Source organism: Rhododendron vialii, chromosome 7a (assembly GCF_030253575.1).
Source record: "Rhododendron vialii isolate Sample 1 chromosome 7a, ASM3025357v1".
Lineage (NCBI taxonomy): Eukaryota > Viridiplantae > Streptophyta > Magnoliopsida > Ericales > Ericaceae > Rhododendron > Rhododendron vialii.
The window spans coordinates 27370463-27387508 of record NC_080563.1 but is presented as its reverse complement, the minus strand read 5'-3'; the positions used below and the strand labels follow the sequence as shown (position 1 = coordinate 27387508).

The window sequence follows — 17046 nt, the reverse complement described above, 5'->3', positions numbered from 1 at the left end:
GTTTATCACATTGGGTCTGTACGTGTCTTTGGTTGTACACAAACTGGTGGAAAACATGTATCAGTACTAGTTTAAAAGAAAAACCATTTTTTCTGAGACTATCAATTCTGTTTTTATTCCGTCAGCATATTAAGATCTAGTTATTGATTAGTTCAATGTTTCATGGCTAACCTGATCATTATCGATTAGTTTAATATGCTATGGCTATCCTATTTTGTTATTGATTAGTTCAATCCATTTATGCAATATTTGATGATGTGAATATATGATGAGCTATTTCTTTTGTACCTGAAAAGAAGAAGAATAGAGACATGTTCTGTTTTTCTTTGTTAAGCATGTTCGCATCAAGTTTATTGCTATATCTTGTCTATTATTGATTAGTTCAAGTCATTTCTGCAATATCTAATGATGCATGTGAATTATTATTGAATATTGACACATGTTTAGATAATGTGGAAAGTGGGATTTGTTCTCCATATTTTATTCTAAGTTTAGTAGATATTTAATTATGTCTCACATTATGGGAGATGATTACTAGCACCTAAAAATGAAAAAAATTTTATTTTATAATGTGGAAAAGAATTTTATGGTTTAAAAAAAAATTTGAGAATAAAATATTATGATATGTGCCTAATTAATTCCTTGTGCAATGAAGCAGTCAAATGGCATTCAAAAATATTATTGCTGATCTTAATAAGGGAGAGAAACTCAATAAAACCAACTATGATATCTGGCATAGGAAGGTTCAGTACCTTCTCAACGAGCTAGAGTCGCTTGATCACTTGACCAATGTCATGACCCCGCCCGAGGAAGGGACCACTGCACAGCATCGTCATGACGAGCAGGCCTATGACGTTTGGCGTAAGAAGGACAAAAGTACGTGCTTTACCTTGCTAAGTTGCATGCACGATGACCTTCTCGGGGAATTTGAGAATTTTCAAACTGCTAAAGCAATGTGGGATCAATTGCGCCTAAAATATGGTGGCACATTAGTAACAATGTAGAGACCCAAATTTTTGGTCCATAATTTTTTTTTAAGGAATATTTTAATTATCAAGTAGAGGCGTAAATTGAGGAAATACAAATAGTATCATGGTTATAAGATTAGGGGATCAATGTGGGATCAATTGCGCCTAAAATATGGTGGCACATTAGTAACAATGTAGAGACCCAAATTTTTGGTCCATAATTTTTTTTTAAGGAATATTTTAATTATCAAGTAGAGGCGTAAATTGAGGAAATACAAATAGTATCATGGTTATAAGATTAGGGGATCAATGTGACATAGTTGCAAGTGCAGGGGTAAAAGTGTGATAAGTATATATGTATACAAAAAAACTATGAGCAGAGACAATTCGCAGAGAACCACGCAGAGACAAACGCGTTTGGCCCCATTTCGGGTCCCAAAAAAATCTAGAAAAATATCCATAAATTTTTGAATATTATTTTATGGGGCCTTGTAAAAAATCAGCTCCAGTTGATATCGGTAAGTATTACTTTTTGATTCGTAAGGACGAACTGAGCAGTTTCGCCCCTACAAATCAAAAAATAATACTTACCGATATCTACTGGAGCTGATTTTTTACAGGGCCCCATAAATAATATTCAAAAATTTATGGATATTTTTCTAGATTTTTTTGAGATCCGAAATGGGACCAAACGCGTTTGTCTCTGCGTGGTTCTCTGCGAATTGTCTCTGCTGTTAGCAGAGCTCGTATGTATATGTATATGGACGTAGAGGGGAAAACCCCATTTTCCCATTTTCACTTTTTTTTCTTTCTTTCTCTCTATTCTCTCGGCAGTCTCTCTCTCATCTTCTCCTTCGAAAAACTCTCTTCTCTCTTCGATTTCAACACCTTAGAGTGTGATTCCGGATGAAATCCAAGAATTAAAGTTGCTATTCGGAGCATGGGCTTTCCGAATATCTAAGAAAAATCATGATCGGACCTTCGTGGGAGCTCGGTTGACTTGGTCAAAGGGTCAGATTATGCTCAAAACCCATGAGGTAGAGATTTCTTACTCTTGTTATGCGTTTATACGGTGTTTATGTACCTAGATCGTATCTTGCTTCGTTGTTTAAGCTTGTTCCTTCCATTTCCGAAAATCAGCAGAACAGGGCCTGCCTTTTTGGGGTTTTACGCCTTCTTAAGCTCAGATTTGAATTTTGGTTCCTTCGTATGAAATAGAGTAGACTTAGAGCTTATTTTAATGCCGCTGGAATCATACAAAACCGTTGAGAATTGAATTGATGGTGATTTTTAGAAAACTGGTCTGCAATCTGTCTCGTGTTCTGGATTTTAGCCCACTTCGAATGGCCATAACTTCCTCGTCCGATGTCCGTTTCATGTAAACTTTATATCGATTCGAAGGTCTTGAAGTCAGCTTTCATTTTCCACTAGAATCGTCTTAAAACTCTTAGTACACAGAAAGTTATAATTGTTTGAGTGGAGGTGTGTCAATCTGTTATGCTGCTTGACAGATTCATATTGCTTCAGTAAATGCCTATTTAACCATCCTTGGAGTGCAGATTTGACAAGGCTTCCTTCATACCTTTTTAGCTTCATTCAATCGCGCAACTTTTGGGATTTGAATCACTCAAAAATATTAAGAAATCGATTTATAGTGATTTTTAGAAGATTGAACTGAAATCTGGAAATCTGGGCAGCGTACAGAGCTGCGTTTTTTCATCGTTTGTTATGGTTAAACGACCCTATTGGTTATGGGTCCTTATGGGTTTTAAAGATTGGTAAGTTGGTGATATTTTGGCGTTAGAATCATTGAAAAATATTAAGCATGCGAGTTCTAATGAATATTTGAACACGGACTGCTTTGTTGGAAATCAGGAGATGCTCATGTGTTGATTTTAGATGATTACGGTACCCATTCGTTGTCTAGGTATTCGGGTGATTATGTGGGCATTGTGGCATGTCGTGATGAATGTTATGAATTTGTTATGTGTTGAGTGTTATGTTATTAAGTAATGTGAGAGGTAAAACAAAATTGAGATGATAGAACGAACACGAAGAAAGCCACAGATCTACCGTAAGGTGTGATGCCGGAAATGGGACGCCCGGGGTCACAAATGCCCGGAATTGAATGAAAAGATTTTAGTGGACGCATGGGGTCCCAAATGCCTGAAATTGAACGAAAGAATTTTAGTGGACGCACGGGGTCCCGAATGCCCGGAATTGTATCAAAAAAGGAAAATGGCTAATACTTGAGAAATAAAAGACAAATCAATTATGTTCAAAAAGGAAATCCAATGATATGTTCGTGTTGTTCTGCTGATAGATATACTCATTGTCATTAGCATCTTGGGGTTCGTTGTACAATATAATGTTGCTCACGTACCACTGTTGGTGCATGATCATCACATATTCGTATAGATCGAGGCAGAATGGAGTGATTGCGTAGCGATGGACAAATGACGGTTGAGGACAAGTAGTGGTCTAATTGGAATAATTCGAGTCGATTTTGCTTCTAGTTTGACGTGTGAGCTATTAGGGTTATCTTTATGAAATTACGATTCCCTAGTTGTAGTATGCTCGTTCGTGGTGGAAGACCCATGTTACTTTGTAGATCTCGTCGTATTCACTCACTCTAGGTGCATGATTCATAGCATTTTCATATAGCTTGTATATAGATTTCCCTGCTGGGCTAGTGTAGCTCACCCTATCATTTTCAGGTATGATTCAAGGATGTTGGCATGGAGTGCTTGTTATGCATTTGTGACCAAACCTTTAAAAGGTATTCAAGAAGGATTTCATAGCACAAGATTTGAAAGAGCATTTTTAGGAAAGATATTATTTGTAAATTGTAATAATATTTCCGTAGGATACTGGTATTTTGATGACTTGGGGCCTTCGGGTTAGAAATGTAATATTTGAATTTTATTTGAGAACAGTGAACAAAAAGGTCATTTGGGGTATTATTTATATTACAGCGAGGACTTTATTTATTAAAAGTGTTTATTATTTATGTTGAAAATCGAGGGCGTGACAAACAAGGCTTCGTGTCAACATTGAGGTTCAATCAATACGTGATGGACCCAAAACATACCATGGCTGAGCACCTTAGGGTGATGTCAGCCATGATCCGTGAAATGCGGTCTGCTGGTAATGATCTCATTGATGAGCAATAGATTTTAGTTGTCATCAGATCCCTTCCTGATCCTTTGTGGAAAGACATAAAAATTATGCTAACACACAATGAAGGGATAAAGAATTTTGATGATATCTCTCGGAACCTTGACCTAGAGGCGGAACGCGTTGACGCGAACCACAGTGTTGCACTTGTCGCTAAAACTGGATAGCGCAATGGACGTAGGTCCTAGCGCAAAGGACAACAAAAGGGAGCTAGACAAGGAAGGGCTGAAAAGATGGGGCCAAAAGAAGGCAGGGTAACCAATCATCAAAAAGGCAAGCGTGCTAAAAAGGATAAGTCCAAACTGAAATGTTATAACTGTGGACAAAAGGGTCACTTCGCTCTGGAGTGTTCTAAGCCAAAGAAGGTAAACCCTAAAACTAGCTCTCTAAAAGATTTTGTTTGCTCACATGTGTTTGTCACTCATTCTCTCCTCGATTGGATTGTAGATTCGGGAGCAACAAAACATATAACTAGAGATCAAGCTGGGTTTGTAGATTATCATCGGATACCAGTAGGTAGACATTACGTAATAATGGGCAATGGAGCGCAAGAAGAGGTTTTGGGAGTTGGAACCTATCAGCTCAAGATGCGCTCTGGGCGTTCTTTACTTTTTCATGATGTGCTTCATGCACCCACTATCCGATGAAATCTGGTTTCAGTTTTAGCATTATTGCAGTTAGGATTTTCTTTTCAGTTTGAGAATAATAGTTTGTCTATTTATCTTGGTAAAACATTTTATGGACATGGTTATTTGCAGAATGAATTCTTTATGCTGGATTTGGATTCAGATTTTAATAATTCTGTTATTTGTGTTGCATCTTCTTCTTCTGATATTGTGTCTGATTGAATAAAATGGCATGCGAGACTTGGCCACATAGGCCAAGAAAGATTGGCTAGACTGGCTAAAGAAGGGCTATTGGGCCCTCTCACCAAAGTAAGTCTGCCTACTTGTGAGCCTTGTTTGGCTGGTAAAGCATGCAAGAAGCCTTTTGGTAAGGCTTCTAGGGCTACTCATCCGTTAGAGCTAGTCCATTCTGACATAAGCGGACCAATGAATGTCAAGGCACGTTATGGCGCATCCTACTTTATAACATTCATAAATGATTTCTCACGCTTTGGCTCAGTATTTCTGTTGTCTCACCGCTCTGAAGCTTTGAATTGTTTTAAGTGCTTTGTGGTAGAGGTTGAGAATCAGAAAGAGAGAAACTTGAAAGTTTTTCGAACCGATAGGGGTCGAGAATACTTATCTGATCAATTCAAAATATTCTGTGCGGAAAAAGGGTTACGTAGACAACTAATGATTCCTGGTACTCTGCAACAAAATGCAGTTTTGGAGAGAAAGAATCGAATACTTCTTGATATGGTTAGGTCGATGATGGCGCAAGCCAATCTCCCAATAAGTTTATGGGGAGATGCTCTTTTGACTGCGGCATACGTCCTTAATCGAGTACCATCCAAATCAGTTTCTTCCACACCATATGAGTTATAGAATGGCGAAAAGCCTAATTTAGAGGGCTTATGTCCTTGGGGAACTGCTAGGTATGTTCACAATACATCCCACAAACATGGGAAATTGGGCCCTAGAGCTAATAAATGTGTTTTTATTAGATATTCTGAGCACTCCAAGGGATACGTTCTGTATGGTGAACACTCAGATGGGGGAATGACTGAAATTGAGTCGCGCGATGTGGATTTCCTAGAGCAGGATTTTCCAAGCATTGGTGAGGTTAAGAAGGATTTTGAGCTCTATGAGTTAGAGGAACCACAAGGAGATTTATCTCCATCACATAGGCAAGATGAGGATATGCAACCTCATCCTATAGTTGCTGGAGAGAGTGGGAGCGATCCTTCACCTAGTGGGAGTGTACCATTGAGTGGGAGTGTACCACTAGCAGACTCTCAAGATCCACAGACTCGAAGAAGCCAACGTGGAACAGTTCCTCTTCGCCACTTCGAGATTGAAGGAGAGTCCTTCATGACTGTTTCGGTGGATGTTGACGAGCCAGCTTCTTTTGAAGAAGCTATCAAGTCACCTGCTTCAGATAAATGGATAGTTGCTATGCATGAAGAGATGAGTTCAATGGCTAAGAATAAAGTTTAGGAGTTAGTTGATCTTCCACCTAGGCGCAGGATCATTGGCAACAAATGGGTTCTAAAGATTAAGCGCAAGGCTGACGGATCAATTGACAAGTATAAGGCCAGGCTCGTGGCGAAAGGCTATACCCAATGTGAGGGTATAGATTATGAGGAAACGTTCTCCCCTGTGATGAGATTTGCTTCAATTCGCCTCATTCTCACTATCGTCGCACATTTAGATTTGGAATTGTTCCTAATGGATGTGAAGATAGCATTTCTCAATGGAGAACTAGACAAAGAGATCTATATGGATCAACCAGTGAGTTTTAAGGTCGAGGGACAAGAGCGCAAGGTGTGCCACTTAAAACGTTTCATTTACGGCCTAAAGCGATCGTCTAGACAATGGTATATTCGATTTCATCGAGCGATTATTAGTATTGACTTCACGATGATTGAAGAGGACCATTGTGTGTATGTTAAGAGAGTTGAGAATAAGTTTCTCATTCTCTCATTATATGTAGACGATATTCTGTTGGCGGGAAATGATTTGGAGTTAATCAAAGCCTCTCAAGAGTGGTTGTCCTCTACATTTAAGATGAAGGACTTGGGTCAAGCAGATTATGTGCTTGGGGTTAAGATCTCAAGAGATCGTTCCAAGAGATTTCTTAGTATGTCTCAAGAGACTTTTATAAAGAGAATTTTGGAACGGCTTCGTATGCACTATTCCAAACCCATAGATACTCCAATTGAGAAGGGTCAAATTCTTAGCACTGAGCAAAGTCCTAAAATAGAAGAAGAGAAAAGGCAAATGGCAAATGTTCCATATGCAAGTGCAGTTGGTAGTCTGATGTATGCGATGATGTGTACTCAACCCGATATATGTTTCGCAGTTGGGATGGTCAGCCGATATCAAAGTAATCCTGGTACCGCCCATTGGAGTACAGTTAAGAGGATATTCCGATACTTGCGAGGGACTGCAAACCTCGCCTTATGCTACCAAGGCGGCACTCTTAGATTGGTCGGCTATAGTGATGCAGATGGGTCTGCTGATAGAGATGAACGTAAGTCTGTTTCCGGCTATGCTTTCATACTTGGAGGAGGAGCCATTACATGGTGCAGCAAGAAACAACAGTGTTTTTCTTTATCTTCAATGGAATCAGAATACGTGGCATGCACTGCTGCTATTCAAGACGGGATATGGTTGAGGAGATTCTTACAAAGCTTGAGTGTAACAGGACATCTGGGTGAGGCTGTGGTGCTTCATTGTGATAGCACATTAGCAATAGCTTATGCAAGAGATCCCAAGTACCATGGTCGAACAAAGCACATTGACACTCGTCATCACTTCATTCGTGATATCATTGCGCAAGGACAGGTGGTCCTAAAGCATGTCTCTACGAGCGACATGGTTGCTGATCCTTTAACCAAACCCATTGCTAGAGACATATTTCATAGACATGTTAGGGGTTTGGGCTTACGTAGGATTTGATATGCTTGAGTTTGATGGACATTTTTTGGTATTTTATGCAATAATGAAATTTGTCTTCAATTATTCATATGAAAATTGGAATATTGTTTAATTAGTGCACATATCTTGTAATTAAAATTTGTCACCAGGTTTTTTGATTGTCCCTCTCACACGGGAGATCACCTCGGTGCTTAAGTAGTGCGCGGGATGAGACATAAAATGATCACAATGTGTGATCTCCTTGGCTCTTGGTGAGTGGGCTAGGGTTTAAAGTTAAAACTATTTGTCGCCTTAGCAAGGGCTAAGATGAGACTGAAACAAGTCGAACATGGAGTGTATCCACACCTCCATGAAACCTGTATAAAGCCGGATGTGAAATTCTTGAGAAATGACTTTAGTAGAACTTGTCTCGTAAACTCAGGTTGGTGCTTGAGTAGCGTTTGAACCAAGATCTGTATGGTGTAAGAGTGTGACATAACCTAAGTGGGAGCTCCACCATAGTATACAAATCATATTGTATGTGCTTTGAGTTGACCTTGAAAGGGTGTGATAGAATAGATCCCTTCTTTGTCATCGTGTGAGCCCTTGGACTATGTAGTCCCTATACACTTATACCCTTTGGGACTTAGAACTATGTTATGAAGTTGAAGTTTGATGTTGCTACTTTAGCATGTCATCCAAGGATCATGAGCTATACGGTCCAGCGGAGCGTGTCTAGGAAAGCAGTCAAGATTAGATGGATTGCCATGAGTGTCTAAGGAAAGATCATTTGTTATCACACTAATGATTTGTGGCTCTTAGTCCGGGCGATTGTATCGATGATAGTTCGATACAATCTTTGAGCACAAATGCATTAAGAGGTCTTGCATGGCTTTGTTATACTACGTGAGGGATCAGAGGTGCAAGACTTGGTGTGGTTAGATGATTTGGGGTATAGACGAGATGTTGAGTGTTATGTTAGTTAGATGGTAGCTTAATATAACATTTCTTTTTAGTACTTTTCTCGCTTGGTCGCACGTTTCACTTTCCCGTATGAAGATGAGAATAGGATTAAAAAAATTCATTGAACGAGAAATTTAATATACCCACTGTGTACGAGTGGGAGATGTTGCATGGGTCCATGGGTGCGTCCACATGGGATAATATTTAAGTTGTGTTTATCATGTATTTTGAATATGTGATAAGTCCTAAGTGGACTTTACAACTTTAGATGATAAATATTAAGTGGATTCAACCACTTAAGGTGATGAGTCCTACATGGACTCAAACTACCTAAGTGATAGAGATAAGTAAGTCTTATATCTCTACTCTTCTCATCTATATATTCCCATAGCCTACAATAGAAATACATCAGTTGTATTTCTCCCACATATAAAATACTGTAGTCTCTCTCTCCTAGTTCTCTCTAGGGCACCATCTAGCCCCTAGGGATTTGAAACATGTGAAGTTAGTGGAGGACTCTAGTAGCCTCTCCACCTGCAAGGAAGAGTTTCTAATATTTCTTTGTCCAGGGTGTGCGTATTGGTAGGGCTCGTAAGTCAAGTCTTCGATCCGTTATATTTGTGTAATCCGCAGCAGGTATTTTGTATTACCAACTTTGTTTTTCTAACACTTATCAAAAAGTATATTGCAGTTGCAAGGGTGGGACATACACCATTTTAACCAGTATGCTGGAGGGTAACGTTCACCCTCTTTTATGAAGGGTGAACAAATTGCGCTCAATTTCCCTACTGCTACGGTACGTATTGGTACCGGTCAGATACTGCATACCATTTCGGATTTAGCGCTACTATCATTACTTATACTTAAAAAAAAAAAAAAATCCCATACCATCCAATTAGCCGTAACATAAACTTCCATTATACGACAAAATATCACATAGTAGACTTCAAAACGACAACCAATTAAATATATAAATTGAGCAACATTTTTTGAATTAATACATTTGTCAAAGTTTCAAGTTAATACGGACATATACTAAATCATTGAGTGCTTTGCAAAATTTGAACCTTTTTAATTTTTTCGCATTGAGCAAGTAAATAATCTGAATTTAGAGAGAATTTTTTTAAAAATGTTTCGGTTTGAATAGAATCACTATAATTCATGATGTAGAATGACATGGGAGTAATTAATTATTAGCCCACTCAATCCCTAAAACTAAAGTACAAACCCCCCCTAACCTCACCTAGAGATACCAGGGAAACCCAAAATCCGTCACCTCACCGTCACCCCTCAATAGCCAAAATCCGTTGCCGGTGACCGCCTGTGGAGATGATTGATATCTTTGATTTGAAGCCTACCAATACAACCAAACCGAGTTCGCCAATGTCGATCTTCAAATTGAAGTCAGAAGTTTCTAATCTGTACGTTTGGGTTTATTATTGTAAGTGTCTTTGATCTATTAATTTTGAAACCCAGTCAGTGCAAAATACCAGCTGAAATCGCCGGTAACACCTTCTTGCCAGATATTGTCCAGAATTGCCACCACTAATCGGTAAGGCCTGGTATTGTAGGGTTAGAGTATCGTTTTCTCACCAAATTGGTACGTATCGGTCGGTACGAAGCGTTATTCACAACTTTGCCACAACCTTGCTCCAGAGTGCCTTGCAGTATAAACTGAGAATTTACACACTAGGCAAATCAAGCCAACTGCAGCCAACGAAAAAAGGCTGTGCCACCTTTCGTTGTTAAACTCAAACCTGCTTCCTTTCTATAACTCAAGCTTGCCATTACAGTAATTTTACGCTCCAATTTCTCTGGTTCTGTAAGGCTTCACTACATTAAATTCTCGCTTTTTCGTATGGAGGAATTATTCAATTGGGACTTAATGTGATTCTACAAATAAGCACCTATTCATTGCTAAAATAGGTTGCAACTTGCAAACATGCATTTGTGGCTAGGTGCCTACTTAGATAGGATAGGATTCATGTAGCCAACCCTAATTGATTGAGACACTATGCTTGGTTTGGTTCCGTTTGTTCTTAGATGTCGAGATGCCGATTAACTTTTTCTTTCTTCCCCCCCCCCCCCCCCTTTCTCTCTCTCTCTCTCTCTCTCTCTCTCTCTCTCTGTTTTGTGTTTCTTTTGTTCTAGCTGTTTCCGATCTCTTAGGCGTTTTGGGGGATTCCGTTTTCAGCGTTTTGGGGTTTGGGGGGTTTGCTGTGGCAGTGGTGATGGGCAGCGGCATCTTCAAGTAGGGAGGTAGCAGCGGAGGTGGTGTGTGGACATCGACAGCGGCGGCGACGGCTTCTCGGCGAGTTATGTCCAGTGGCTTGCAGGGGTTGATGCTTTTCTGGGCTTTTCTTGGAAAAGGGCTTTTGGATTGGAGTGTATTTGGAATCGCAAGGAGGCTTTCCTGATCTTTTCTTGGAAAGGGGGTGTTTCTATGGCAGCGCAAAGGGCCTTGGGAACATCAGCATTTAATGTTTTGATTTTGTTGAAATTTTATCTACAATGTTGTGTGTTATCTTTTTATGTTGTTTTGTTTTTAAAAAAAATCAAGAGGTGAGGGATAGGTCAAGTTTTTGCTAGTTACAGCACTAGGAGTGTTTAAGGTCTCTCAAAGCCACTATGTTCCTATTTTTTGGTCTATATTTTTTGGCTCGGAAGAATCGTACTCCACTAATTGCATCCTTTTTTTGTCTAGGACCTGCAAGCCCCCCATAGGGCTCGGAGGGTGATGAGATACAGGCATTTACTGTACTAGGGGGTTTGTTACGTGCGTTGCACGTCTGGTCTTGCTCGCTAGTCGAATGTGTGAGAAAAGGTGAGGTAGTAATTTGTAAGTGTTTCGGTCATACCGTTCTTATATTTTAAGGGACATAGCAGAATTCATTAATGTTGAAGTTGATGAATATTATCTTGTCATATTTGGGCATGATATGTATATTTGCTGCATAAATCAACTGTGTTGTATTTGGTATCCTGGATGAAGTAGTAATTTTTAATTGCCCAAGTGAATGTTGCAAGAAAACAACATTTAATTGTAGGTGAAAGTGAGGATGCATAAAAGGCGGCATTAAAGCCATTTTTGTACCACAAAATCAATAGATATTACATAACTGCAGGTCAACTTTGAATAAAACTTAAAGTCTATAGCAGTGGAGACAGATCTAAAGTTGTTGTTTTGAGGGCAAGGAATTATTACAGACATAAGTTTAAAAGTTTCATATTGTTGGGTTTTTTAGAGCCATTGATAAATTTTTTCTAGCACGTTGGTATTTAGAACCAGCACACGAACCCTTGTTTTCTCTACTACTCCAACTAAAATCAAATCTCCATTACATAGTTCCAGAGCTTCTAGAAATTCTCTAAACAATGGGTAATAGAAGTCATCATTTACAATTGGAATAAGCCAGCTTTCCATTCCCATTATGAACTACACGCTTGTATTACCATTGTCTATTCAGAATAGTTCCATTTGTTCAGTAAATACCTACGATATATTAGATTGTATAGTTAGGATTTAAATAAATAGTTTGAAGTCGGAAAGTAAAATAATTGTATGTGTGAAACAAACCTGATTAATAGAAGTGGCATCATTGCAGACATGGGCAAATTGGAAGTTATAGTTGGTATTTGTAATGGTTGATAGAGGACATGCGGTCAAAAGGTAATTTGTATTAACAGCAGGAAACAATTAGTTTAGATGTGAATCAGTTTAATAATGTAAGGATGGTTGTAAATAAATGAAGTTGGAACTTTGTTTTTTGTACCAGAGTCAAGAAATCTTGCATAGTTGAGTTGATAAGATGTTTGAGGTAAATTATGATGAACTTTTTGTAAACTGTCATTTAAAACAATGACGTGAAAAATCCATTTTTTTCAGCTCCGAAGACGATGCGGTATCCTGGTTGAAGAATTTGGTTTATCCAAAAGTTATCCCATCCGGCACAGAATCGGTTATTTATTGTATGAATAGGCCATATATTGATTCCATCTATCAGCAAGATCCAAACATCCTTGTTAGCACCTTTGAAGATTTGTCTGTATTCTGTGGGGATGTCCTATAATAGGTGGAAGGAGAATATCAATGTATATTTGATAAGGTTTATTGTTTGTATTATTGAATGATGTTTGTGGAAGTTATTTTTAAAATTCTAAAAAACATACTGCAGATTCAGTAGGATCTCTAGTAGTAATTGTCTTGACAAACCAGTAGCCTTCATGATCTAAATTGGTTAAAAAGGTCAAATATTAGGCAAAGTATTTGAAATTATAAAGTTGCTTTCTTTTTATGAAGGGTAATATAAAAGAATGGATTAATAAGATTTATACTTACTATCTTCAGCTTGTGCTAAGAAGGATGAATAAATAAGTTTGTTAAGCCATGCATCCATATCAGTCTGAGAAGTCCATTGCAAAACAGGGCCGATGTCTATTGTTTTACTGTATCGTTCAACGAAAGCGGGGCATGCTTCATAGAGCAAGTTTGTAGTTCCTGTAGTTGAATATTGGGCAACGGTTTGCAATTGACCTTGTGTTGTTTCTAGAGAAACAATTCCATGTGTTCAATCAAAGTGCGGATGGACAAAAGGTGGTTTCAAGGCCATTGTTGCTTCAGAAATTTCTTAACTTGTAAGAAATTTTCATGTTTAGGTTTCAAAATACAATATAATTGATGGTAATAGATATTGTAACATATAAATCTATTTTAATTAAGTAATATGTGTTGATTGTTTTTGTGGTAATATTGAAGACGTATTTTAAATCTAGTTTTTTGATTAATCAAGTATAAAAATCCAGATCTAAAGTAATGTATTTTTGTTTATTGTTGGTAAATTTTGTTTTAGAATCTGATTAGAGTGTTAATCTGAAAATAGTTCAGAACTTTTAAAACCCTAATTTGTGTATTTTTTGGACGATTTTATTGTTCTTAAAGTTTTGATGGAATTTCAACTGGTCTAGGGTTTCGTTTTTTGCAATAGTCACTGAAACAGTAAGTAGAAGAAGAAGAAGAAAAATAAAAACAGAATTGAGATTGAACCTGGGACTTTTGGATTCTAGATTTGGAAAAGGGAGTGCGAAGTGTGGTTGTTCTTGTTTTCCCCTTTTTGTTCTTTTTCCATTCTTCCGTTGTCTGTCTTTTTTTGCTCTGGTTTTGTTTGTTTCCGTTTTTCTGAAACGTTGGAAGGGACAAGAATGGGCTGAGAAAAGAAAAGGAGAAAATTATCATGTGCATGTGTGATCATGTGTTGTTTATATTCCCCATTCATAGTTAGGTATAAATAGATATTAAAATTGATATTTGTCAAATAATTTAGACATAAGATTAAATGTAATTTCTCATATTTATGTTCGTTTTACGTACAATTTTTTATGTTAGCTCTACATGTATGTAAGGAGTTGTATAAATTATTGTGTTTGAATTGTCATATGAATAGCATTTTTTAACAGATTTATTTTTGGTTATAAGTTGAAATGAATAATCAATTTTTTAAATTGAATATTAGGTTTTTGAAATATTTAGGTTGTAAATTTTTTATTGAAGTTTTAGTGACAATATTGTATTTTCATAAGTGGAAAATGAAGAAATTATTTGTTATGAGATATGAGGAAATTGTTTTTTGAGTTGATTAGATAGACCAGTTTTTTTTTTTTTTTGGTAGTTTTTAAAAAAAAAATATTTTGGTATTTTACTTTGTTTGGTGTTTTTAGGGATTTTGGTTGTAATATTTTAATAAATATTCATTGGTAATTTTATAATAGATTGTTGGTGTTTCTATTGTTTTGTCAATTAATTGTTTGTACATCTTTCTAGTGGTGGGTTTTTGTTACTATTTGGCAATTTTGAAATAATGTGTATAGTTTTTTGGTTTATTTTTGTATTTGTTGAAAAATATTAGGTTTGAGTGTAATTTTTTTAAAGATTTTATTTGTCATGATGATATATTAATTGTTAAAAGTTGATGGGAAATTAGAAAGAATAGAAAATTTTATATAAGGGTAAAAAAATAAGTTACTTAGCTTATTTAGGTTTTGTTTGGCTAAGTTTGCTAATTAGCTTATTTTTTTGTCCTTATTTAATTTTTTTTCGTACTTGTTAGTTTTTTTGTTATTTTTTAGGGGATTATTGTATTGTCATGATAAGATGAATTTAAAAAGTGAAAAATTACTATTGAAATCATTTTTTTTTAATAAAGATGAAAAAGTATAGTTTAAATAAAGAACATTAATGTGATTTGGATTATAATTTTTTAGGTTTTATTCTTTATGACGATGCAATAATCTATAAAAAAAATTAATGAAAAATTAATAAATATGAAAAAATCTTAAGAAAGGGCAAAAATAAGCTAATTTACTTATTTAGCGGAACGGGGCTTTTTGAATAGTGTTTAAATAAAGAACATTAATGCAGAATATAATTTTTTCTTTTTTTTGTCCTGGTGTGATATTTTGAGTTTTGTTTAGGGGTTTTTTGGTATTTTTAGTTTCTTTGCTGTGATACCTTTATGTGTTCTCTATTTTATTCGGTTATCTTTTCAGTACAGAGAGAGGAAATAGACAGTGAAGAAGCAGAGCAAAGGAGGAAGAAGAAAGAGGAAGGTGTGTTTATTGAATGTTGTTAATGTTGGAAACATAGAGAATTGGACGTTTTGGACAGAAGCAACTTTGACTTTGTGTAGGGATGTTTCCTTGGTATGTATTTGATTCACATCTAGAAATGCCCTAAATTTTTATGTGCTTTTCTTAGTGTATACTTTTATGTATATATATACATATAGATCTGTGTATGTATATAGATCTGTGTATACATATGTATCTGTGTATGTTTATAGTTGTTTATGTATATAGATCTGTGTTTTGATATTTTTATGAATCGTTTTAGGAGGATTATGTTGTTTCCTGTTAATTAGCATTTTATTGGAAAAGTTTACTTTTTTCTGAACTGTATTTTTAGCGGTGCATCAGAATGATGGAGTGAAAATACAATAATTAAATGTATTTAGGGTAGATGTCTTTTAATTGATTTGTTACGCTATTTTTTTTATAGATAAAACATTCATCCCATATATAATACATTCAGCGCTGCTTAAAACATGCGGCAGGTTACATCAGTTGTAGGAACGTGGACAACTTTTACACACTTGAAATATAACTTCATAAATAACAAAAGTCTTATAAAACTTTTTCCTAATATCAGAACCGTTTTTTTCAAGAGCATGCATTCCTCTCACAAAAGAAAGGCAGTTAGAAAGGATGCACACTGCGTTACCTCTTCTATCCTTACCCCATTCCAGTGCTCAAATTTTTACCTGGTTTTGCTTCCACAGGTTAGTCTGTTTTGAACTGTCTTGAGCATAGTTGTCTTTGTCTTTTTTTCAAAAGTTGTTGACATAAGATAAGGGTCTAATTTTTTATTTTTTTTTGTGGTGATGGAGTTGTTTTGTTGTCCTCTGATCCACTTTTGATTTCCTCTTCTTCAGCCACTTTTGACTTGGATGCCGCCTCATCTGTGAAGAGTTGCTTCTGTGATTTCCTTGGCAGCGTGAGAGCTTGCATTGGTAAGATTTCATTGTTTTGCATCATTGTTGTTGGGTATAGTGATTTCACTGTGAATTTGCATTGACTTATTCCTCCAAAATTATAGTTATAGACTTTAAGGTTGATGTCGCACCATTTTGGAGTTGAAAGCTTTTATTTCACAATAGCTATTTGTTGATCCAGTATTTGCAATTTGAAATTAGTAATTTTATTTTTTTCAGAATTCTAGTTATGTACTCTATGAATAGATTTTTTTTATTGTGATGGTAGGAACTTACATCAGGTTCAGTTTGTGTCACATCTGTGGTAGTTATGTTGAAGATGTTCTCTACTTCTGTAACGAATATTGTTGCTATTATTGAACCTGTTGAATCTAATATTTCAGTTTCAAACTTGAGCCTGTCATATTTTAAAATGTTAGGTAGCTGTTGGATGGAAATTAATGATTTAAATTTTTTTTATATATTGGGAATAGTATCTTACATTGGAAGTGGGGGCACTTGTTGGTTGCAATGATTGCACCACATTTCTTCATCATCATATGCATTTGTTGCTCTTCTACATTTTGGGCAGGCCACAAAATGGAATTGTTGGTTGAAATTTGTCACTCTGATGTGTCCTTCAACACTTGGATATTGTGGCTGCATATTTAAGTGAAGATTTATTGCTAGAATTGCTGTAAATTTATGGTTTTTCCTGTGTATACATATCGTATCAACTGTAGTTGGTAAATTGGCAATTTTTGTCATTAGTTCTTTTGGTGGTTGAGATGCCCTGACTATTGTAGTACTTGAGCTGCTGTTTTCAATTGAAACTGCTTTTATTGCTTGAGCATTAGTAGTACACCTATTCAATACACATTAAAATTCAAT

The 17046-nt window shown here is 36.4% G+C and overlaps 1 protein-coding gene across 2 annotated transcripts in view; it reads left to right on the top strand.

Moving 5' to 3' along the window:
- The first annotated feature begins 1772 nt into the window (after positions 1-1772).
- The window catches only part of LOC131333577 (uncharacterized), an 84707-nt gene continuing 69433 nt past the window's right edge, over positions 1773-17046 (top strand). Inside the window, exons 1-2 of one of the 2 annotated variants that reach the window (XR_009201838.1) lie at positions 1773-2005; positions 3686-4007. Coding sequence is in view for 1 of the 2 variants with exons in the window: in XM_058368164.1 (XP_058224147.1) it covers positions 2001-2005 (5 nt within the window). In the remaining variant the exon portion in view is untranslated. Of the gene's footprint in view, positions 2006-3685; positions 4008-17046 lie in introns of those variants that run through there. The other variant, XM_058368164.1, reaches the window with a different exon arrangement.